The sequence below is a fragment of the Sturnus vulgaris genome, chromosome W (genome assembly GCF_052056855.1).
Source record: "Sturnus vulgaris isolate bStuVul1 chromosome W, bStuVul1.hap1, whole genome shotgun sequence".
Classification (NCBI taxonomy): Eukaryota; Metazoa; Chordata; class Aves; order Passeriformes; family Sturnidae; genus Sturnus; species Sturnus vulgaris.
The window spans coordinates 66,399,233-66,423,916 of record NC_142282.1 but is presented as its reverse complement, the minus strand read 5'-3'; the positions used below and the strand labels follow the sequence as shown (position 1 = coordinate 66,423,916).

The 24,684-nt window shown below is 42.6% G+C and overlaps 2 protein-coding genes and 1 long non-coding RNA gene across 10 annotated transcripts in view; 1 reads left to right on the top strand and 2 right to left on the bottom strand.

Annotated features, from left to right (window-relative positions):
- Positions 1-690: 690 nt before the first annotated feature.
- On the bottom strand, positions 691-3,922 carry LOC148220356 (uncharacterized). 2 transcript variants are annotated; one of them, XR_015798904.1, is made up of 2 exons: positions 3,682-3,922; positions 691-1,848 (listed from the first exon to the last, which is right to left on the bottom strand). It is a non-coding gene; the product is annotated as an uncharacterized LOC148220356 (long non-coding RNA). The 2 variants fall into 2 exon arrangements; XR_015798903.1 differs by lacking the exon at positions 3,682-3,922 and adding an exon at positions 3,301-3,675.
- Positions 3,923-5,866: 1,944 nt separating this feature from the next.
- LOC148220355 (uncharacterized) lies at positions 5,867-11,571 on the top strand. Its single transcript, XM_088155534.1, is given in 2 exon segments — positions 5,867-6,045; positions 9,970-11,571. Coding segments are annotated over 2 exon segments (1,413 nt in total). The 3' UTR covers positions 11,204-11,571.
- A 9,854-nt stretch (positions 11,572-21,425) lies between these two features.
- The window catches only part of LOC148220354 (ATP-dependent chromatin remodeler CHD1-like), a 98,544-nt gene continuing 95,285 nt past the window's right edge, over positions 21,426-24,684 (bottom strand). For 6 of the 7 annotated variants that reach the window (XM_088155459.1, XM_088155458.1, XM_088155455.1 and 3 more), the window contains 2 exons: positions 23,113-23,320; positions 21,426-22,937 (listed from right to left, as the gene is read on the bottom strand). In XM_088155459.1, coding sequence (XP_088011585.1) covers positions 22,574-22,937; positions 23,113-23,320 — 572 coding nt within the window. In that variant the 3' untranslated portion in view covers positions 21,426-22,573. The remainder of the gene's footprint in view (positions 22,938-23,112; positions 23,321-24,684) is intronic. The other variant, XM_088155456.1, reaches the window with a different exon arrangement.

Genomic DNA, 24,684 nt, shown 5'->3' with positions numbered 1-24,684 from the left:
ATACAATATATTTATCAAACTACTATTCATATAAACTATAAAGTGTATACATAAACTGACAGATTATACTATAAAAAGCAGTTAAAAGTAAGTATAAATAGTACCATATTAAAATACTTGTGATGCAAAAAGTTCATAATTGAATGCGAAAGCCAATATTATATTGTCATCTGTAACAGGATTGTAGAAGCAATACTCAGATAAGGGAACTAATTTTACCATAAAAATCCTTCAATGGGTTATGAGTGCTTTAGGAATGCAATGGAACCTCCATAACCTCAGCACCCTCAGAGCTCAGGCCGGGTTGAAAGAATGAATGGAAAAATAAAGAAATACCTTTTGAAACTTGTGATAAAAACTAAGATGCCATGAGTAAGGCTTTTGCCAGTGGCTTTGGCAAGAATAAGGGCCAGACCCAGAGGAGATATTCAATTATCTCCCTCTGAATTGATGTTTGGAATTCCTTACCCTTGTAATTCTTAACCTAGTGGGGAGGTGGATAAGTGATGTATATTTAAAACAATATGTGGCCAGGATACTGTCTCTTGTGAAATCTCTTTGACAGGAAGCACAGCTGGCACAGACCCTGCCTTTGGACTTTGCTGTTCATAACACGTGTCACGATCCACTATTAATACAGAGAGAGGGTCGTGATGGTTCGTTTGATCTCAAAGGTGCAAACAGGCAAAATGCAGGGGACAAAATCAGTTTATTCAACAACAGCAATGCATTTTCAGTAAATGCCAACAACTCAGTTGCGATAGAGGAGAGAGATATAGGAAACAAAGTATAGAGAGAGAAAAAGAAAAAGAAGGGGATGGGAAAATAGCTACCAACAGACGAGACGGACGTCCTCATGGCCCAGCTGATAGACAAGTCTTCATCCGTGGGGAGTACTCAAGGGTCTTCTCCAGAGGATCGCTCCTTTATAGTCCTTCTCCCAAGCGAGTGGCTTCTGGCCAAGAAGTGGGAAGATTTATGGACCATTGTGTGGTGCTGCAGGAGACAGGTGTGGTCGGGCAGTCCTCAGTTGGTACAACGCAATCTCTGGTTGGTGCCACAACAGCACAGTCCAGTGAACACAATGAACCAGCACACAGTCACTCGGCAAGCATCCATCTTGGCCAGGCCAGGAAACTATTGTTCGGAGTCAACCTGGATGGGGGTCCTCAAGGTCTCCTTGTGACAGTCGGGAGGCAAAAATGAGGGAAACTTCAGACCGACCCTTACAACACCCAACTAGGAGATTGGGTCCTAGTTAAGGAGTGGAAAGAAGCACCACTGGTGATGAAGTGGCATGGACATTTCCAAGTGTTACTGAGCACAGAAACAGCCGTCAAGACAGCTGAACACAGGTGTACCCATCACATTTGGGTCAAGGTCTCTGAAGCCCCAGATATTTGGACATCTCAGCTGGAGGAGGAGGACTGAAGTCTGTGACTGACATTCTGCAGGAGTGGACTGGAGCAGCAGCAAGGGTGCTGGCATTGGGGGAAGTCTCGTGTGCCTACCCACAGAGTGTCTGCTGAAATAGTCTGGATGGGCATCCCTCCTTTAGAATCTCCAGTCATTGGGGGCTAATCCTCACTGTCATTGTTTTCTTTATGTTAAGTGGTTTCTGTGCCTTCACTCGTCACAGGTAGTGCGGAAGACAAGGTGAAGATTAGATTAGGGTATTAGATTACACCATTAGAATGTTTTTCTTAATAATCTTACCTTTATATTGTCAGTTAGGTTTGGGCCAGAGGTGGGAGAATCTTTTTTTTAGTCCTAGGAGAAGTGCGGAGGGAGCAGAAACCATCTCTGAAAAAGCAAGCTCCCAAGATAGGGCCCCATGGAAGACAATACCTTAGATAAAAAATTGTTTGCTTAGAGTGACTAATACCAAGAAGCATCTCACCCCCCTGTAGACCCCTGTGTTATCTTTCTGTAATTTTAGTGGTCCATTTTCCTCTTAGATAATTGGTTCCTTCTTCCCCTAAAGTCTTTTGTAGATTGGTTAGTTATAAAATTTCTTTGTTAATTGGTGCAAAATACAAAACCCTTAAATCTTATAAAAGTCCCTTTAGAAACCTCCACCCATTGGATTTGCTGGACAGGACCCCTTTGTAGAAGAAATAAAGACTATGGAATCTCCTCGATAGCACTTCTCGATCTCTTTCTCTGCTGGCTAGAAAGGTACATTGCGAGCCTGATTTCAATCCGGGCAATGCCTACAAGTTTATTTTGCTGCCGAGAACTGCCTGGGAACAGGCAGTTTGGGGGTCTCACAGAGATCCCCTTTCACCGGCAAGAAGTGACTCTCCGAACAGTGCGTTGAACTCCTGTCTTCGTCCTGTGAGCAACATTTCTCAAATTGTAACCGCCTTTGGAAGTCCCAAAATTCGGCAGGTACACTCTTTGTTTTAAAAAGAGTTACCTTCACCAAATTGCTCCAACAATCTTGAGAATCCCCCCCGGGATTGGAGCCAGCCAGCACCAAACAGCAGACAACGACCCGTCTTGGCTGACCTGAGTATAATCAGCCTTTTAATGAGCGCTCTTCTCCTTTTGGGTCACTTTTGTTTTGTTTTTTTTCTTTCTTTTGTTTTCTCTTTTTTCTGCTCGTTTGGCACAGAGTTCGTTATGGGACAAACCCTCACTAAAACCCAATTATCCCATAATGAAAGAGATCTATATTCCCAAATTCTACTTATCCTATCCTCTGATAACTTCACTTTTTCAAAAGGCATTCCTTCTAAAACTACTCTCAAAAAACTCATAAAATTAATTTCTACGCAATTTTCCAACTTCAATAGCCAAACTATCCTTTTAGATTCTTTTTGGGATTCTGTTGGGACAAAAATTTAGGAATGCCAAGCAAATGGAGATTTTTCTGTCACCTCTTTTATACCTCTTTTCCAAGATATCATAAGAGCAAGACGAAGAGTTAAAAAACCTAACTCTTCTAACTCTCTATCTTCTCCTAGTTTAAACTCAGACTCCGTCCTGCTTCCCCCCCTACCTTGCACAGACAATGCACATACCGCGTTCCCTTCCCCCTCACTCCCCGCGCCCATCCTGTCCCATCTCAGACTCCCCCTCATCCTCCCTCCGTCCCCCCCCGATATCACTGTCCTGTCCCCGCCAGAGGCCAACATTTTCTCTCCTTTCACCATCCCCCCACCCCCGCCAGCGACTGCTCCCCCCTCAGTCCCAGTTTCGTCCCCTCCCTCCGCGAATGTCCAGTACCCTTCTGATTCCCATCCCACAGCGAACCCGCTGTCTGTTCCGAACCGCCCCCACGCCACACAAACTCACCGCTGCTTCCCTTGCTCCCGCACTCCCCTGCATCGAGGTGCCCTCCACTAACGCGGGGACCGTGGCCACGGGGCCCATGTCCGTCTCCCTACATACACCGGCAGCCCCCAAACCATGCTGTCCTTTGTTCAAACCTGCTCAAACCCCTCCGACCTTGAACACACCGCTAATACCCCTCCCCCTCTCCCCTCCATGCTTCTCAAGCCCTCCGTTTCCCAGGCCCCAGCCCCACCACCCCCTCCCTCACACGCTGTCCCAGCTCCCAGTCCCCCTCTGGTTGCTGCCCTCGCCCATAACCCAGCTCTCCCCATCCCCCCAGTGATGGTTTCAGCCCTTCCCCCACTCCCAGCCGCTGATAACCTCCTCCCCATGGATACCAACCTTGCTACGCAATTCCAAGGCCCCACCCCTCTCACAGTGACTCGTCTACACCCCCCCGCTGTCACTCAACCACCCGTCATCACCACTCAGGCCCACCCAGCCCCCACAGCTCCAGCTCTCCTTTCCAATTCCCGTTTTCCCGTTTCCATAGTAACTACCTCTACCGCCACTTCAATAAGCCCTCCCGCTCCTCCCGTGATTGCTTCCAACCCCACACACCACGCGCTGTTCCCAGCGGTCCCTGCTGTACCTTCCGCCCCTCCTCCCGTTCCAGCCTCCCACCTAAACACACCTCTTCCCTCACCAATGGTCCCCAATTCCCTAAACCCCTCCCAGCCCCGGAGCGGTCCCAGTGCCGGTTCATCCCCCACGACTCGTATCGGATTACCCTAACACTATCCCCTCGCTCCTAGGCGCAGAGGCGCCGCCTCCACCCCTCTCCGGACAGGTATCGGGTTTCTATCATCCCTCTGACGTGCAGCAAAGGTGCTCCTGCACCGGCGCCACCCTGTGGCCAAGCCATGCAATGCACCCACATACAACAATCCGAGTCCCCCGCCCCCCCCCCAGGCCCCCCCCGTCGCTTTCTAAAAAGCGTCGCGCCCTCAGAAGAAGCTCCTGTTCCTCTGAATACAGCGGCAGTGACACAGATGCCTCTGATTCAGACGATAGCGATACGTGGGCAAACACAAAGCTTCAGGCAACCCAAGAGGGGTAATGGCAATTAGCCCAAAAAATCTCTGCCTTTCCTGTGATTTATAAACGAGGCTGAAGAGAGGGAGCCACAAACAGATCTGAGTGGCAATCAGTCAACACTAAACAATTAACAGAATTGTCAAAAATCGCAAAAGACCATGGCAGATCAGCCCACATTTTTAAAAATTTTCTAGAAGCATTCTTTTCAGTGCATGTCTTGGTTCCACATGATCTCAGAAATCTGGCCAATTGCATTTTATCCCCAGCTGAATTTATGTTATGGGAAAGGCATTGGAAAAAACAATTAAAAACACTATCTGATAAATATTCCAAAGATTCAAATCAACAGAATTTCACTGTCGAACAGCTAGCAGGAGAAGGTGACTTTTCTAAACCCTCCGAACAAGCTAGCACTTTACCTGAAGAAACACTGCAACACATATCCAATGCAGCACAAACCTCATTACTTCTCACACTTGATGACTCTATTCCTACCCTGCATTTCTCTAATATCAAACAAGGAATAGATGAGACTTTAATAAAAATTTTAGACAGGCTCAAAGATGCTCTTGAAAAACAAATTGAGAGCAAAAGGAACTTTTAAGAAAACTTGCTTTGAGCAACGTGAACGAACAATGTAAAACCATTCTGAGAACTTTACCAATAGATACAGAACCCACCATCGAGCAGATGGTGGAAAGCTGCACACGCCACATGTCCACTGAAAACACTGGCCAAAGCAGTTGCCAAGGGCATTGCAGAAGGGGTCTCTGGTGCATTTGCAGTGATGGCCTCCAAAGACAATGCTCGTTGTTTTTACTGTGGGGAACATGGACATTTTATAAAAAACTTCCCGAAAAAAACACCCACCCAAAATCCCCACAACAATTACCAGAAACCCCAGAAGCAGAAAAAATACCAGCAGCATTCAAAAAATTTCCAACGCAGCTTGGTTGCAGCTCCGAGCTCAGACAACAAAGCAAAAGCTGTTTTCCACTCAGTCCCACCTGTGAAAAATGAGGGACATCAAAGTCCAGCGTTCCCGAAGATCCCAGACCACATGAAACAGATCCAACATATGGAGCACTACAGGTGGGAACCAGGCTGCAATTGGTAACTCTCTTGTCTTTAAACTTTACAGATGCCAAATTTTATCGTGTTTCCACAGGAAAGTGTGGACCACCAGATAGTCCTTGGGACATTTTAGTCCTTAATGATACCTTCCATGGTCCAACACAAATTTTTGTTTTGCCAGAAATACAAACTGCGCCACCTGGGCAAGAAATCTTTGTCCAGCTGTGCTGCACGGGCACTCCCTTTTATCTTCTACAGGAAACACCAATTGCACAAGCCTTCTTGCTTCCAAAAAATCACATGGAATAGATATGTCTCAACCCTACAATAATGTGGGCACAAATCATTGGTCCATACAAACCCATTCTCGAGTGCAGCCTTTTCTGCTATGGGGAAAAAATAAAAAAAAACAGGAATGGTAGACACTGGTGCTGACGTGACCACCATTGCCTGCTCAGAATGGCCAGCACACTGGGAACTTCAACTGGTAGCAGGCATGATTTCTGGCATTCGGGGAGTAGTCGTCTCCATGCAAAGAAGACGAAACGTTGTCATCAAAGAGCCTGAAGGCAAATTGGCAACCATCCATTCATGGTAAGGCCCCCCATCACCCTATGGGGCAGAGACGCCCTATCCCAATGGGAGGCCTCTCTCCGAGTTCCAAGCCTGGATTTCTGATTGGGACCATTGAAAATTGCGCAGTTCCACTCACAGCTCAACTCACCTGGAAGAGCGAAAAACCCATCTGGGAAGAACAATGGCCGCTTTCAAAGGTCAAACTGCCCGCATTGCAAGCCCTGGTTGAAGAACAGTTAGCCAAAAGCCACATTGTTGAAACAACATGAAACTCGCCGGTTTTTGTCCTGTGTAAACCTGGGACAGACAAGTGGAAACTCCTCCACGACCTTCCCCAAATCAACAACGTCATTGAGGACATGAGTCCTCTCCAGCCTGGCCTGCCCTCCCCATCACTGCTACCTTGAGACTGGACACTTGCCATCATTGACATCAAAGACTGTTTCTTCAGCATCCCATTGCATCCCCAAGACGCACCACCGTTCACCTTCTCCAACCCCTCTTTCAACAGAGAAGCTCCCCTCAAAAGATATCATTGGCTCTTCCTTCCCCAAGGACTCAAAAACTCTCCTACCATTTGCCAATGGTATGTTGCTCACATCCTTTCTCCTGTTCAAGATGCATTCCCAGATGCAATCATTCATCACTACACAGACAACATCCTAGTTTGTGCATCAGAAAACACTTAGAAAAAGTAGTTGAAACAACCATTCAGACCATAGAAAAAACAGGATTTGAAATCCATGAAGACAAAGTATAGTACACCAGCCCATGGAAGTATCATGGACTTCAGATTTGAGGAAGGACCACTGTACCCCAGCAGCTCTCCATCATAGATGATCTAAAGACCCTGAGACCTACACAGCCTGTGTGGATCCATCAACTGGATTCGCCCCCTACTGGGACTCGCAACAGAAGACCTCTCCCCCGTTCAACCTCCTCCGTGGCAATGAAGACCTGGACTCCCCACGCACACTCACACCAGAATCCCGACAAGCCATCACCACAGTCTAAGAAGCCCTTTTCTTCATGTCAAGCCCATCGATTCAAGCCCACCTTGCCTTTCCAGTTTGTTATTTTAGGAAAGGCCCCTAGTTTCTATGGACAGATTTTCCAATGGGACCCTCAGCTCACAGACCCCTGTTAATCTTTGAATGGATTTTCACAAGCAATCAGCCCACAAAGACAATTACCACGTTTCAGGAAATCATGGCACATCTGATAAAAAAGGCCAGAACCCGCCTCTGCTCGCTTTCAGGGTGTGAGTTCACATGCATCTACCTGCCTCTGACCACGGGAGATTTGGAGAACTTGCTCCAAACCAATGAAAACCTTCAATTTGCTCTAGATAGCTATATAGGCCAAATTTCCATTCACATACCAAAACACAAACTTTTTAATAGAACTGCAACCTTCAATCTGGTCCCAAAACTAGCTCAAAGTAGAGCACCTCTCAATGCTATAACTGTTTTTACAGATGGCTCAGGCTCCTGTCACAAGTCTGTCATGACTTGGGAAAACCCCAAAACTCAAAATTGGGAAAATGATATCCAAATTGTGAAGAGATCTCCACAAATTGCTGAATTGGCAGCCGTTGTTAGAGCCTTTGAGAAATTCAAAGACAAACCCTTTAACCTGGTCACAGATTCAGCTTAGGTAGCTGGTATAGCTATGAGAGCAGAACATGCTTTCCTCAAGGAAGTCTTCAATCCAAAATTATATAAATTGATTTCTTCATTGATATACCTCATCTTCAACAGAAAACAACCTTACCATATTATGCATGTAAGGACACAGACTGACCTCCCAGGTTTCATTACAGAGGGAAAGAGGAAAGCGGACTCTCTGGCCATGCCCATTGAAACTGCTAACGTTCCTAACATCTTTGCTCAGGCAAAGTTGTCACATTCATTTTTTCACCAAAATGTAGCCACTTTCATGAGAATGTTTAAAATTCCAAAATGTCAGGCAAAAGTGATTGTTGCAACATGCCCAAATTGTAAAAATTACCATGTACCCTCTATGGGCACCAGAGTCAATCCCAGAGGCCTGAACAGCTGCCAGCTGTGGCAGACTGACGTAACCCATTTCCCACCTTTTGGAAAGTCTAAGTATGTGCATGTCTCCATTGACACGTTTTCTGGAGCAATTTTTGCATCAGCTCATGCAGGAGAAACAGCCACTCACGTTATCAAGCATTTTCTCCTAGCATTTGCCACTCTGGGAGTTCCAAAAAAAGATCAAAACTGATAATGGATCCGCATATATCTCTCACAAATTCAAAGAGTTCCTCAGCGAATGGGGAATTGAACACATTAAAACCATCCCTGGAAATTCCACAGGACAGTCCATTATAGAGAGAACTCATCAAACCCTCAAAAGATTCCTTCACCAGCAGGGGAGAGACACAGAAATTTTATCTCCAGTGGAAAGACTCTGCAAAGCTCTCTAAGTCATCAGTTTCCTAAATGGAACTGAGTCAGAACCTGACCCCCTGTCTCGGTTTGAAAGACAGGTATGGTCTAAGGAAAGGCAAGAGCCCCTTTTCTGCTATGCAGAGTGCAACCCCCCTCCCTTTTAATTATTTTAGGTCCAATTCAGATGCCTTCAGGCAGGAGATATGGGGATAAGAATAGCAGTTCTTTACTGGTATCTAACAAGGCAGAAAACAACAACAGCTATAAAAATTGGCAACAGAACAGAACGGTCTAGCTCTGCTCCAGTCCCTTTTGGCCACAGGCTGTGTCCCTGTGCTCAGTTACCGGTGCTGTGGGGGCAGGGCAGGTCCCGCGCAGTTGAACAGGGCTGGGTGATGGCGGCCGTGGCCCAGGAGTGAGAGGGGATGGGAAAAGTGACTCTCCCTTTCACGGTGTCGGTCGTGGTGCTCAGCAGAGTGTCCGGAGATAGTCGGGTGAGATGGGAGAGCAGCAGAGCGATGTCCAAAGGCAGGGAGCGTGGATCTCAGTGCTGGGATGGCAGGGGAAGATGCCAGAGCGGAGCCCAGGCTGTCTTCCCACTCCAACGAGCCAAGCGAGAGAGAGCCCCCCGCTCCAGACCCCCCATCCCACCTTTCCTTTTCCGGTTCCCCCCCCCTCCCCCTCCACCCACCCCCCTACGAGAGAACATTATCTGTCGTTTCAAGGTGTAGCCACAATTACTTAGCATAACAATGGGAGGAATTCCACAGAAAGAAAAGGGAAGCAATCCAACCCCCAACACCCCCCAATACTCCGACACTTTGCAAACTCAACCCAAGCGAAGCTCACTGAAAAACCACCACTGCTGGTGAAAGACCCTGAAACAGATTAGGTCTCTGGACCTTTCCAATTAATTACCTGGGGAAAGGGGTACGATTGCATCTCTCTGCCATCTGGACCAAAATGGTTCCCAGGGAAAAACATAAAACCATACCTAGGCACGACAAAAGCTACTCCAGCAGACAAAAACAAAATTTCTCCAGAGTCAAATACAAGAGCTCCTCAAAACCAGACCAACTCTGCTTGGAGATGAAGACGCCGTCAAACATCCGCATACCAAAGAAAAGATCATCCTGTCACAGCGGACAAAACAAAAAACTAAGCAGCACTCTGCTGCATCAGGCAAATCATAAGCCAGACATAGCCTGGCCACAAAGTAACCTTTAGTTCGATGTTACTACCTCTACTGTAACACCCTAGTATTCCCTCCCTATAATTTTTACTAAAAAATGCTAATCCTACATTCACTTCCCTATCCTTAGGAAAAAAAAAAAAAAAAAAAGGGGGGGGGAGGGGAGGGAAGGGACAAAGAAAGGAGATGAAGAAGAAAACCCTAATCCTCTTTCCCCCATCATAAAGATAACTAATTTTACTTATATTCCCTATCAGAAGCCCCATCCTTGTCCAAAGATTAAAATTATCTCCGTTGATGCTGCCCTCACTGCACCGTACCGCGTGCCTTCAGCTGGATCAGTCCACAACCCAAACACAATGTCTGGGTGACTTTAGCAAAGACATTAAAACAATATACCATGTGCCTGTGTATGGGCAACCTTGATAACCCACTTTCCACATGTTTGGTAGGAATTCCCTTTGTAGCAGACGAATGGCCTGTCTATAACTCAGAGCTCCTCCACACCACTGGTAAGAGACCAAATCCAGTTGACACTTGGGACCAGTGGACAAAAATATTGCCAAATGCCCCCGAGGAACCCCAAGAATTAGATTTGCTGGGGTCCTCCAAAGCAACATACTGTGTCAAATTTTACTACAAAAGCCCAGAGCAAAACTGGCCAGGATTGAGTCAAATTCGAAACACATATAGAAAAGACATATCACCCATCAACAAAGCCTATAATTTTCCAGATTGGTGCAATTACACCACTCACGTAGTTTCTGAATCCTCTCTCCAACCCAAAACGTTACCCAGGGGAATGTTCCTTATCTGTGGTGATCGAATTTGGGCTGGAATCCCCTCTCACATTCAGGGGGGACCCTGTTGCCTTGGCAAGCTTTCTATCTTCTCCCCCAACATTACCTTATTACATAACTGGAAAAAGGAGAGGAAACAAAATGCAAAAAAAAAATCTTACACTGAATTTGATGAAAGTTGTGACCTTAAATTGTACAATTGGAACAAACCAAAAAGGGCTTCTGTCTCCCTGTTCTCACCATGGGTGGCTGCAGCAAAAGCCCTTGGTGAAATTACTCATTTGAGGTGTTGGCTCAGTAAGCAAGCCAATGTTACATCTGCTGCCTTGACTGATCTTTTAAAGGATGAAGAAACCACAAGACACACATCCCTGCAAAATAGAGCAGCAATCGACTTTCTGCTGCTGGCCCACTGACATGGTTGCAAAGACTTTGAAGGAATGTCCTGCTTCAACCATGCAAACATCCAGAAACTGAGAGATCTCGTGAAGGATTTGAAAGTGGAAACCACCCCAGACTGGCTCAATGACTTTTTCGGACAATGGGAACTGATCGGTTGGGCCTCCTCTTTGGTCAAGGGATTCTTATGGATTTTAATTGTAATTGTCATTCTATTAGTTATGTTTGCATACCTTGTTCAATGTTTTAAGAAAGTTGCCGGGAACGGCTTTTTTGTAAATACAGAGAGAGGAGTTGTGGAGGGAGCAGAAACCATCTCTGAAAAGGCAAGCTCCCAAGATAGGGCCCCGTGGAAAACGATACCTTAGATAAGAAATTGTTTGCAGAGTGACTAATACCAAGAAGCATCTCGCCCCCCTGTAGACCCCTGTGTTATCTTTCTGTAATTTTAGTGGTCCATTTTCCTCTTAGATAATTGGTTCCTTCTTCCCCTAAAGTCTTTTGTAGATTGGTTAGTTATAGAATTTCTTTGTTAATTGGTGCAAAATACAAAACCCTTAAACCCTATAAAAATCCCCTTAGAAACCTCCACCCATTGGATTTGCTGGACAGGACCCCTTCATAGAAGAAATAAAGACTCTATGGAATCTCCTCGATAGCACTTCTCGATCTCTTTCTCTGCTGGCTAGAAAGGTACATTGCGAGCCTGATTTCAATCCGGGCAATGCCTACAAGTTTATTTTGCTGCCGAGAACTGCCTGGGATCAGGCAGTTTTGGGGTCTCACAGAGATCTCCTTTCACTGGCAACAGAGAAGTAGCAAAAACTTTTAACCTTAGCAACTGTTGGGTCTGTGGAAGGCTAGGAAGATCTGACAACTGGCCTTGGGTGGCCAGCATACCTATTGCAGGTTACTTCCAATCCGGTCAGGGATATGTTATGTAAGGTATATTGGACCATTGTTCTTTCTGCTACTACAACTTCAGGGAAATCAGTTAGGAATCAAGGTATATGATGATCTAATTAGAGAAAAGTGGTCAATTGATGCATCCCTGGTTGGAGGGAGCACCCAAAGTGGGGAAAAGATGAATGGCCACCTGAGTGAATTATACAATACTATGGACCAGTCACTTGGAATTCTAATGAATTAATATCAGGTGACACAGAACCCATTTGTAATTGAAATTGCATAATTAGGTTACAAGCTTTGAAATAATAACCAACCAGACAGCTAATGCTCTTGACCTTCTTGCTGACCAATCCCCTCAGATGAAGAATGAGATATTTCAGTGTTGGATGGTATTAGATTATCTATTAGCAGAAGAAGGGGGACAGTGTGGAAAATTAAATTACTCTAACTGCTGCTTGCAAATAGATGACAATGGAAAAGTGGTGAAACAAATAACAAAGGGAATAAGAAAGTTAGCTCCAAACGTGAAAAGGATGGGAATGGGGCATGTTTTCGTGGTTACCTGGTGGACTATGGGTTAAATGAATGCTTTTTTCCCTCTTATGTGCTGTAGCAACTCTCATCTTTTTACCATGTATGATCTCTTGCTTAGTGCAACTTATTCAACATGTGATCAAGGAGACGCAGGTAGCAGCCAGGACTACTAATCCAGAAATTACTACAAAAACACAGAAAATGATGTCGCTGCAAATAATTGCAAAACCAAAAAGAACCCAAGAACAGAAAGTTAAGTTAATGATAACTAAGGTTTGTAAAGACAATTATTGAGAAAATAAGAAGAGGGGGGATTGAAAGAAATGAGAAAGAAGTGTCTTTATAAAGAAACTGTGGGCCTGATGGTAGATAAGGCCAGATATGGCGAGGTGAAAGAAAGTGGGGGGAAACCATAAATTCTATAGGAATTCCACTAATTGACACAGACTATTACTCACTCAAGACTGTGCTAAATCTATGGATTTAGAGAAAAAGAACAAAGACACAAAGGAAAAGAAAAACGGGGGGGGGGATATACATTAGAAGAGGACTTAGGTATTAGGCATTTCAGGAAGTCTGCACCTCTCAAGTACCTCAGCCAATGGGGAGAAAAGGAAATTAGGATAAAAAGGAGGCTGCATCCCCTAAGAATTTGAGAGACCCCAGGGGAAATGCCCTATGGCCTCTCCCTTTATTTGAATAAAGTTACAGGACTCCTCTGTCTCATTTTGGACATAAACCTCTGGTGTTTGTGGATTAATTTTCCTGACAGAGAGAAAAAGAAAAAAATAACACTTTTGTCCCAAACATTTTATATTTGGTACAGAACTCACTGGTCACCATGCTGCCTGGTTTAATCATGGGGCTCTGGCACCTAGGCTTGTATACATCTCCGTATATATGGTACAATTTGCCTGCGATATGGCTTTTTTCAGATCAGAGTCTTTGCTTTTGACAGTCTATTAAATCTGTACAGTGTGTGCTTGGCACTTTTGAATCAAAATCAATATATCTATAGCTTTCTTAAGCTGTTTTTTCAAACATGAAGTGAAATGCTGTACATCAAAATTGAGAGAAGCAAAATCATTTTTCCTATGAAAATTATTTCACTATAATTGTAAACAAACCACTCCTAAATCATTATCAAAATATGTTTATTCACCTCCTTAACTGTTTTCAGGACTGGGGACCAATAATGTAATTATCAGACACTTTAAAAAAAAAAAGGAAAAATAACTTCTGAAGGAACAGTTGTTCTCTTTAGCCACATTGCGCTCCCTGCCCTGTCTTTCAGCAGTTTGTTGTAGTCAGCAAATTATTAAATAGGACTGTTTGGCAGCTGTCAGGAGGTCCAGGAAGAAAGGTGTTTGTTTTCAGGTGTTGGATAATAACCATTTAGGTTTTGCCTTTATTGCTAACTAATCTTTTGTTCCCAATGAAGGCTGAAAAATTCTTTCAAGAGGTGATAAAAAATGACTCCTGTCTTCCTTGACAGACACCTGTCTTTTAAACCAGGACAGTTGCCATTGCACGATATCAAAGGCTTGCAACCATGAGGCTTCTTCCCTTTGTCTGAAGACCTCATCTACTATTACTTCCTAATCAGGCAGTCCGTAGTGAATACCCATCCCGATGTTACAAGTTGGTCTGTCCACTAATCCCGATCCAAAAGCTCTTATCATCTATCCCTAGGCAGAGTTCCAGGCAACCTTGCTCCTCCCTCACAGCTCTCATTCCTTGCCTTCCCAGCCTGTCCTTCCTGAAGAGCTAGTATCCAACCATTGCAGCACTACAGTCCTGTGAGCCATCCCACCATCTCTCTGCAATCCCAATGAGATTATACACCCCCAAGTGCATACAGTCCTTGAATTCTTCCTGCTTGTTCCCTATGCTGTGTACATTAGCGTACAGACACTTAAGAGAGGCCCACCATCATGCTGATTTTCGCAGAAAGGGTGTGAGCTTCCCCCACCATGCTGTCCTCTCAGCATGTCCTTATTTGTCCATGTATACCTAAAGTCAGCCCCCTTCTACCCTGTTTTATTGGTGTCAAGGTGTGTTTTGTCCACATCACCCTGAACCTTTTGCTTATCAACCTAGGCCATCATGCCCATATGGAGCAGGTTTGCTGGCAGGACTTGTGACCCCATGGCAGACTCACGCTGGAGCAGTTTGTGCCTGAAGGACTGCACCCCATAGAAGGGATCCACACTGGAGCAGTTCATGAAGAACTGCAGTCTGTGGGAAGGACTCACGTTGGAGAAGTCCATGGAGGACTGTCTCCAATGGGAGGGACCCTATGCCAGAGCAAAGGAAGAGTGTGAGGAGTCTGTCCTCTGTGGAGGAAGGAGCAGCAGAGGCAACATGTGATGAACTGACCACGACACCCATTTTCCAGCGCCTAGGGGAAGGAGGGAGAGAATCAGGACTAAAGCTAAGGCCAGGAAGAGTAGAGGGATGGGGGGACAGTGTTTTTAAGGTTTGGTAATAAATTCAATTAATTTCCCCGAGTTGTCTGTTTTGCCCATAACAGTAATCGGTGAGTGATCTCTTCCTGTCCTTATCTCAGCCCGTGAGCCTTTTGTTGTATTTTCTCTCCCGTGTCCACTTGAGGAGGGGAGTGATAGGCTGACTTTAGTGGGCACCTGGTGTTACGTTGACTGGCGTAGGGCCTGAGACAGAAGACACTACACTCTGTAATCCATGTGACAAAAAGCTTTTATTTCCTCCTGACTTCACCTTATATACCCCTTTTAATGTTCCTGGGTAAGCGCCTGTGATTCGTTCCAAGTTCAGGCTGCTCAGCTCTCTGACCAATAGCTCTCTGCAGCTTGAGCTGGAACTCATTGGATCACATCCTTGTCTGTCTCCAATTCTGTCCTATCTCTGTTCTCTGGGGGCCTGTCTTATTAGGCCAGGTAGCTTCTCTTATCAGTGGTCGGATTAACTGCCCAGTACAAGCCAGCTTGCACTGTGACAATTCCCCATTTCTTTTTTATTAATTTGAAGAAAATTTTTAAACCACAAGTGTTCAGCTTATTCTCTGTAATCTTACCTGCAAGGGCCCTTTTTGCCTGCAAGATGACATTGAAAGCATAAATTCAATTGGAATGGGGTTTTCACTTAGCTTAATAACTTTGGCTTTTTTGGATAGTGATGAGTTCCACATACCAGAAGCTGCAGTGCTTATGTTCAGGAGCAGTCAGGTAAATTTAGCACCTTTTGATTTCACATATAACAATTTAACTGCTTAACACAGAAATATAACTTAACTCTTTAACCATAAACCTTTAAACTTCTTCTTTTAAAATTATAACTTAATATAACATTCAGTTTTAGAACTGTGAAAAATTCCAACATAACAAAACAATTTGTAAACAGTAAAATATTTTGTAAACAAACAACTGTTGTTTCAGTCTCTTATAACTTTGTGAGGTAGGTAAAATTTCTGTCATTTACTTTTTCAACCAATGATACATGAGCTCTTAAGGTCTAATAGATGAACTGGGATTTTCACTCAGGTACTTTGCCTGCTTAACAGGCTGGCTGGGTTTCAAATTGCATCTTTTAGAAAAGTTGCAATATTTACTGCCACAATTCCTTAAAATTTAAATTTTTGTTATTGAATTTTATAAGCTTAGTATTCCAAATTATTGATGTGCTTGATGTATCATTGTAGTTGTGGTGTTTTTATTTAGAAAACTGTTAACATAATTTTTAGCTTGACATGCTACAGGCTCAATGCTTAATAACTACAATGTTACAATTCAACATTAAACAAGCAGCACTTAGTTCTAAATCATTAACATTTTTTTAAAAACAAGAAACCATTTAACTTAAAAGCATTTAAAAGAAGAACATACATATTTCCTTTATTCCTTTCTCCCCTTTCTTTGTTTTATTTAAAAAACAATACACTATTTAACACAAAACTGTTTCAATTAAAAACACACATTTCTATCTATCCTTTCTCCCCCTTTTTTTGTTTTTAGAATTTAGAACAAGAAACAAAACATACACCTTTCAATTATTTTTATGTGGTGAGAATTATAATTACTGATATGTTACAATCCAATTTTAGTGTTTAATACTGTTGAAGAGTTTTCCTTTAAATGATAACTTAGGAGAATCTTCTACGGATAAGATTCTTCACGTTTATCCCAAAGGAAAGAGTTTTAGCTTTTGCAAAGCTAGATTAGATAGTCAAAATGATTTCTTTTCATTTTAAACTCAGAAATATCTGGATTTTATAATTTTCTCTCCTTTTCAGTCAAATTCCAATTTGGCCACAATTGAAATAGACTGAGAAGGCTTTGATGATAAATATTTCCTTTTGCTTAGTTAAAATCTCAACATGGCCAGAGTTGAGACTTTAGACTAGGAAAAATTTTTTATTATATTTTTAAAACAAACATTTAATAAATTTTAAACATTGTAAACTGAAGTGACAAGAGGTAGGTACTTTAGAAATCTTTGCAACTGTGATTTGCCAATGAAATATCTTTTACTAAACTAATTCTTAGAGATCTGTTTTGTTGAACTTAGAGTAAGCAAGATTTTTAAAATTCTCAGGATAGCTGATTATGATGCTATTGCAACGTATATGAATAAAGTTAGCAAACATTCTACTGTAGTCTTCAATGCACACTTAAAAATTTGTAGACTATATTTGCAACTCTGACAAAATACTCCTTTAGCAACTGTAAGAAAACAGGTTAGCAAGGCAAATATTAACTTAGTAAAACTTGCAAGATATGCAGGCTTTGTCAAAGTCAAGTTAGAAGTGGATGACGTAGTTATTGAGCTCTGCTGAAGGTGAACATTGCTGTTTGCATTGCCTCGGTTGGTGTGGTTAAGTTTTCTAATTTTCATTTTTACTGTTCTGGTTTTTCCACCTCGATTACAGGGTGAGTTGATGTTACTTTGTCCTCGAGCCTTCTTTTGTAAGGCAGGTCTCTTGGGACAGCTTGCCTTCCGGTGGCTTTGTTGTCTCTGATTGAAGCGATGTGCTCTCAGCCTTACTGCAGCTGCAATAGAATTAACTAACATGTCCATGTTATGTGATGCAGTTCCAACCTTAGCACATGCATTAATTATTTCTTCTAAGGATGGATTTTTCTTTGGGCAATGCATTTATGAGTTTTCTACAGTCCTCATTTGCATTATCTTGTGCTAATTGTAACAATACTAGATTTTTTGCATCATTATTATCTACTTCCTTTTCTATGGTATCTTGCAATCGTTCTATGAACTGTATATATAGTTCATTTGGGCTTTGTTTTATGTTTCTATATCTTTGGGTTGGCACAGACATTTTTGTAACCTTATTTAGGGCTCTCATCCCTAATTCTTTTGCCTGGTTTAATATTACAGAATTTAAGTGTGCTTGGATTTGAGAATCCTCCATGGGATGCACTCCCATTAGTTGAGGAACCCCCACCCCAAAGCACAGATCTTGTTGTGATAATCTTGAGTTTTGTAACTCTTACTCCTCTGCATATATTTTCCAGGTTGACTCAAATATCATGTATTGTAGTGGAGTACAGAGTAATTTCGCAATTTGCTTTATATCATAAGGGGTTAGTTCACTAGAAGTTATAAATTGAAGCAATTTTGCAACCGCGGTGGATCCTAACCCGTGTTTGGTAGCTATTTGGTGTAGCTCTAAAAGGATTTGCCAATTAAAGGGTAGATATTGGTTAGGTGTTGTCCCATTACTAACTGGGAAAGCTGGCACAGAAATCAATGCAGCTGTTTCTATATCCCCACACTCTATTGCCTTTTGTTTTACCTCTGACTAGAAGGTTACTGGGTCTTTAATTGGGATAGCTTCTGTTTGGAGCATCAGTGGGTCTGAACCTGCTGTTTGGAGACTGGTAGCTGGGGCGCAGCTTGTGTTCTTTTTTTGGGTGCTCTGGCTGTTCCTCTGTGCAGTGACTTCTTGGAGCTGTTCTATGCCCCGCCTCTGATGTGAAGAATCTGTGGGTGCTGTGGTCACAGGATCAGGGCTGAAGCTCGATTCTGGAGCTGTTCTCGGGGCATTGACGTTGGTATCTCTCGGCTCCAATGCACTTCCGGGTTTGTTGTATGATGTCATCACGGCAGTCCTCTTCTTGGGGGTCGGCAGGGGTTTCCATGACGACTCGGGGCCGTGTCAGGTCCTCTTGCCCAGGTGAAGACACGCCCTACAAAGGCTGGGCTGGGGCCGAAACCCCTCCTCCTGGAGGCAAGGCTGCTCGGGGCTGTCCCTGGGTCAGGACCCCGCCTGTCTGAGGCTGGACCGAGACTGCGGGAACCACCCACCAAGGCATGGTCGGAGCAGGAGGCATGTCCCACCAGGGCTGGGCTAGGGGCGGAGCTGCACCCCATGAGCCAGACTGAGTTTGTCTTCTCCCACCCGTGACCACGAGGTCGCCGCTATCTTGGGGGTTTTCCTCGAGTTTCCCCACAGTGGTTTGGGGTGGATTAGGGGTCTCTGAGCCAGCTACCAAGGATTTGCCAGTCAGTAAAATCTGTCTGCATGGAGTAAGTATATTTTCTTCTATGTTGTCACTAAATAAATGGGCTTTTATCTCTTTTATCAACTTTAAGATAATTTTCCAAGGTTTTAAAGCTTTAATTGCATTTTTATCCTTTTTTAAAAGCAGCATTTAGCATTTCTTCTCCAATTTCAGTCCAATAGTCTATATCTAGTGCAGTTTCTGCAGTCAGCTATACCCCCTTTTCTTTTGTCCATAGTATTAAATCAAAGAGTGATTTTTCTTCATATTCAATTTCCCATCCGTCCAAAAACTCTTTCCATACCTCTATTGCCGGGTGTGTGTTTGCAGAAAAGATGCTTCCCATGTTTTTTTTTCAGCTCTTTGGCTAAAGTTTCTTCCCATCTCTCGGACTTCCCTGTCTCCCCTGCTCACAGCGGTATGGCTATGTCAGATCACGTCGCAGTTCACCAGGTGATATGTTGACTGGCGTAGTGCCCGAGACAGAAGACACTACACTCTGTAATCCATGTGACAAAAAGCTTTTATTTCCTCCTGACTTCACCTTATATACCCCTTTTAATGTTCCTGGGTAAGCGCCTGTGATTTGTTCCAAGTTCAGGCTGCTCAGCTCTCTGACCAATAGCTCTCTGCAGCTTAGGCTGGAACTCATTGGATCACATCCTTGTCTGTCTCCAGTTCTGTCCTATCTCTGTTCTCTGGGGGCCTATTAGGCCAGGTAGCTTCTCTTATCAGTGGTCGGATTAACTGCCCAGTACAAGCCAGCTTGCACTGTGACAACCTGGTATCCAGCCAAGGTCGAGACACCACATTTGCATGCATGGAAAATGAATGATAAATGGTTTATTTGCAGAGGATATGGTGCCTATATTACTAATTAGGAGAATCCATTACAGTCACTTTGATAAGTCATGGAGAACACCTCTGCCATCAAACTTCATTCTCCTCTGCATTCAGTTAAGTCTTAAACAGCTATAACATAATCAAAGTTAACACAACCTAAATATCCTAATTAGCGAAGATTCTAACCAAAGACACCAACTATGTTCTGTCTAGCTATACTGATAGGAAAATAGACTTAGTGGGACTGTTCTATTCATGTGACAGAGTGGATTCAATATTCCAGCTCACTACCCAAACTGGAAGAACTAGGCAGTGGATGGGGATGGTCCAACTACTAGATTTTCACCACTAGAAGATGCATAGCACACATGAATAACCGTACTAGCCACCACTAGCTAAACATTGCTTCAGCAATTAAGCTCAAAAGCAGAGTTCAAAACCCTCTGAACCCTAGGAAAATGACAGCTAATAAATGAAGAAGCATTGTCTGAATTGCAGCCTACATTAAATTAGCTTAAATGTACTTGGCTAAATAATATTAACTTAGAATGTGCAGCAGCTGTGCCTATAGTGAGATTATAACAAACAGGTACTCTGAACAGGTTTTGGTTCAATTTTAATGCTTTTGTGCAACCCTGGTTAATTGGAAAAAAATGCTCAACTGTCCTGGGTAACCCAAAATGTTATTGCATTCCATATCTATCTGTGCGATGTCATATGCCAAAATTGTTCCTCTGTCTTCAAGACCTGGTGTCCAGAAACAGAACCATGGAGTTTGGTAGGTGCTGGGGTCCTTTTACGGTCAGGGACACTCAGGCAGAAGCTCTCTTGCCCTTTCTCTTTTGTTCTCACCAGGAAAGCTGAGGCAGGTCTTTGGACCTTTTTTCCCCCCTTTATGCTGCTGCCACCCAGGACAGTCAGTCGTGGTGCCACACCAAGAAAAACAGAACAGCCCCTGCTCCATATGGTTGCCCCAGCCCACCAGCAGTGCCTGGTTGAATCAGCAGGATACGAAGTCCAAGTTATTCTAGCTGGCTGCCTGCTGCTTTTACTGAGGAGAAGACATAGTCCCTCCACAAGTTCCAGCTGCTAACCCAGTTCCAGCTGCCAGAGTTTTTGGCTGCCTTAGTCAACAGAGCTGCCACTCTCAGAGAGATAAGAGGAGTATTTGGCTGTTTTTTGGAGTCTAGGGTTTTTTAAAATTTTGTCCTTGTTCCCTGGTAGTTGTTTGGGGGAAGAGGTAGTTTTTGCTATTGTGGAGGTTCAGTTGTGCTGTTTTTCTCTATTTTTTCTCTCTCTTCACATGTGATTGGGGGAGGGTATTGTCCACCATTTCTGCCTTTAACTCAGACCATGACGTTGTCTACAGAAGGCACCATCTTGGGGGAGGGGTTTCTCCACCATTTTGTTTTCTTTGTTCCTGGGGAGTCCACAAGATTCAGCACCTTTGTATATAGTGATTATTATTGTTATTTTTGCCTGTTTTGTTTTTTAGTAAACTGTCATTTTTTCACTTATATCTTCTCGCCTTCGTCTCTCCTTATTGGTGAAAGGGGAGTGGTTAAAACTAAAAGGGAAGGTAACTCATTTTGGAGTATCTACCCCTTAAATTGTCTTAAACCAAGACATCAACACATTGCAAGATGAAAAACTGGAACAATGTATTAGCTCCAACCACATGATGCCAGGGTAGACATTTATCTTCCCTAATTATGTTGTGTATTTAGTACTTAAGAGTTGAATATTTTTATGGCTACATGAGAAAGATGTATGCTGTAGAAAAACACCAGCAGAAAACAAGAGCTCACATTTCATTTTAAATTTAATTTGTCAAACAGAAGTTATCTATATACAATCAGTGTGTATTGCAATAATTCATGTAATAGAAAGTCATTCAAATCTAAAATATTAACTGGCTGCATAGCACATTTGACATTATTGCCCATTTCAAGAGGGAAAACAATAAATTTCCAATAAATTTTGTCTGATTTGGATTCAAAAGTGTTCAGATATAGAACACATCTTCTTTAAAACCTATGGACTGAAAAACTTTCCAGACCACAGTTTAACTGAATATTTCCCATTTCATTACATCAAATCACAATATTGTCAGTTTAATAGAAAAACAAAACCAAAACATGTATCTGAAGCATCCAATAAAAAAGGGGCACTAAATGGAATAAAAAGGTTCCTGTCCCCATTTTTGCATTCTGAACAGTGATTTCATAAAAATATTTTATTAAAAAGTGTTAGTATATTGAGTCTGTGACAAGAAGGACTGAGTATGTAGGGAAAGGAACAAGCAAAAAAAAAAATCTCATTTAATTAGTTTGCAATAATTTTCAGTGATTTCTTTTATTTTGAAAAAAGGCATTATTACAACTGACCACAAACAGGAGAAATCCTAGCTATTTTACAGTTATGGGTACAGAACTTAAATATTCAAGCTTGTGATGCAAAGCGGCAAGGTGATAGCAGTATACAATGCAAATAAATAGTTTTGAAAAGTGAACAAATGTCCTTGAGAATTCTTTACTAAGAAAACAAAAAAACTCCCTCCTCATTTTTCCCTGAAACGTGATCACAGGTCTGTGTTTAAAAACTCATTTGCAAATATAATTTAAACTGTGTTCACCCTAAAACCAGTTTTATGAGATTCAATCTGAATGGGGCAGTGTTGAGGTCCCTGTAAAAGTAAACATTTTCAATTTTTTAAAGAGGGAACAAAAACAAAAAAAACCACTTGCCACAACATTTGCAGCACAGTGCAGCAGAAATTTTAAATACAAAAATATTTTTCTATTGTTGGGATAATAGACCTTGCATCCTGGAAAGAAGTAACAATACTGTAACTAACAATATCCAGTCCATATCTTTCAAGTCACATAAGGCAATTACTGTGTTAGTTTACTGTATATGGCTAAAAGATGGTCCAGAAAATGTCAGTCTTTGTTATGTTTTCCGGCTACTCCATGTATGTTCAGGTGTACTTTTGTGATCTGATGAGTGTTCAAATGGAGATCTGTGTCCTATAGGAGATCTTGACCCATAAGGAGACCTCTGATCTAATGGTGACTTTGGGCCACTACCAGAAGCTCTGTGGTCTATTTGCCAGTCTGAGTGGTACCTATAATCTCTGGAAGATTTATGATGAATATACTCTGAAGTGGAACGGTGATCTGAATGTATCCTGTTGTCTGAATGGGAACGGTGATTTGAATGAGGCCGACTGTCTTTTAAACTTCCTTCCAGATTTGACCTGTTATCTCTGCTCCTGTGGTCATCCAGCTTTCTACGTTTACCATCACTATAGTATCTGAAAAAATGTACTTATTACTGAACACATAGTAAGGACTACAATTATGTCAATTCAACAGAACTACATAAGAGAAATGTCTTTGCAATTTTTGCATTACTTAGAAAAGATTCATTGGTGTTTATTACAAGCATACTGAAAAATCAGGCAAGGAATTTTTAACAGAGCAATTTACCTGCTGTCTTGTTTATAGTGATCCCAGTCTCTGTGGTCTTTTCCATTGCTGAAGGCTGGATAGGACCTTTTCCACGAGTCATTTTTATTATAAGCATCTTCCTGATGCTTGTCCTTATGATGATCATAGTACTGTGACAAATGTCTATCAGAAGAACTGTCCCTGCTACTGTCATCATGGTTTGTATTCTCCTTCAGTCTTTCAACATCTGTTTAATAAAGCAGAGGTTATAAGGAAGCCTCATACAGTATAAATTCTTTTCTTCACCCATTCAGACAGCACTTCCATCTGTCAGATTTAAAGCAATGTGAAAGTGGCATTATAGTTTGACAGAAAAAATATCTAAATAATTTAAAGATAAATGCAGTAATGTGAGCAAACTGAGAGAGACCTCAGAAGTAAATAGAAGGAAAGCAAGCTAGAAATGTAGATATGTAGGACTGAGAAACTAAATTTTTCAACGTTACAGACTGAATGGAGAAGATTAGTGTGGTCTAATTGAGCAGGGAGTAGAAACCAGGTGCCTTTATGTGGCGGTTTCAGTTTGATCCTGGGCAGAAACACCAATTTTAGTGTAGTGGTTTTGAGTCACCAATTTTCCCGCCAATGCACCAATTTATGTGGTGAGTTTAGTGCTGGCCAAATTGCCAGTATATCCACCAGAATTATTTACTCATTTCCTGGGTTAGGTGGGAAGGCAAAGCAGGCTCAAACTTGAAAAGGTATAAAGAAAAACTTTATTAACAGAAACTAAAAGAAAAAGTAAGAATCAGAATAAAACCTTCAGAACACTTCTCCTCCCTACACCCTCTTTTCTTTCACACTCATGACAGACAGAAACAAATGTCAGTTTACCATGTCTAAAAATAGTCTTTCTCTAAATTACTTAGGGAGAGGAGTCTTTCTTGTCAGTCTATGGTGACTTCTCTACAAGAAAACAGTTCTCTTGTGGCTTCAATGTCACAGCAATCAGCAGCCCGGGAGAATGGAAATCTGATCACAGTGCAAAAGTCCATCCCCTCGACTTACAGTTTTTCCACAACTGTTTTTGAGTGCCATATAAACTTATGGGGTACACTTTAAGGATGAGTTGTTCAGAAGCAAAGGTTCTCTTTATCTATTTCTGAGAACATCTTAATCTCTGGGAACAGAGGTCTTCTTCTTCTTTCCCTGGGGGCAAAGGGTCTTCATCACTCTCTCTCTGTTCAAGCTTCTCATGGGATCACAGCTACTTCGACATCTGCTTGCTTTAGCATAGATGCCTTTGTTCATATCTACAATTTGAATGCTTCAACCACCCCATACTTTTTCAATGAGTTACAGGGAAAAAGAGTCTGATGTATCAATCATATCTTCTCCATAGCCTTACAAGAGGATTTCAGCCCAAGACATCTCCTCATCCCCTCCCATCTGGGACCTGTCTCTTCCTTCTTGTCTGACCTCGATGTCTCCATGTTATTTCTTTGCATTTCTCTTCACTCTATCGTTTTCTTTCACTCGAGAGAGGATGGAAGATCTGCAAGTCTCATCTGTGCAGTGAAAGAGTTAATAACTTGCCCAAGGGCTACAGAT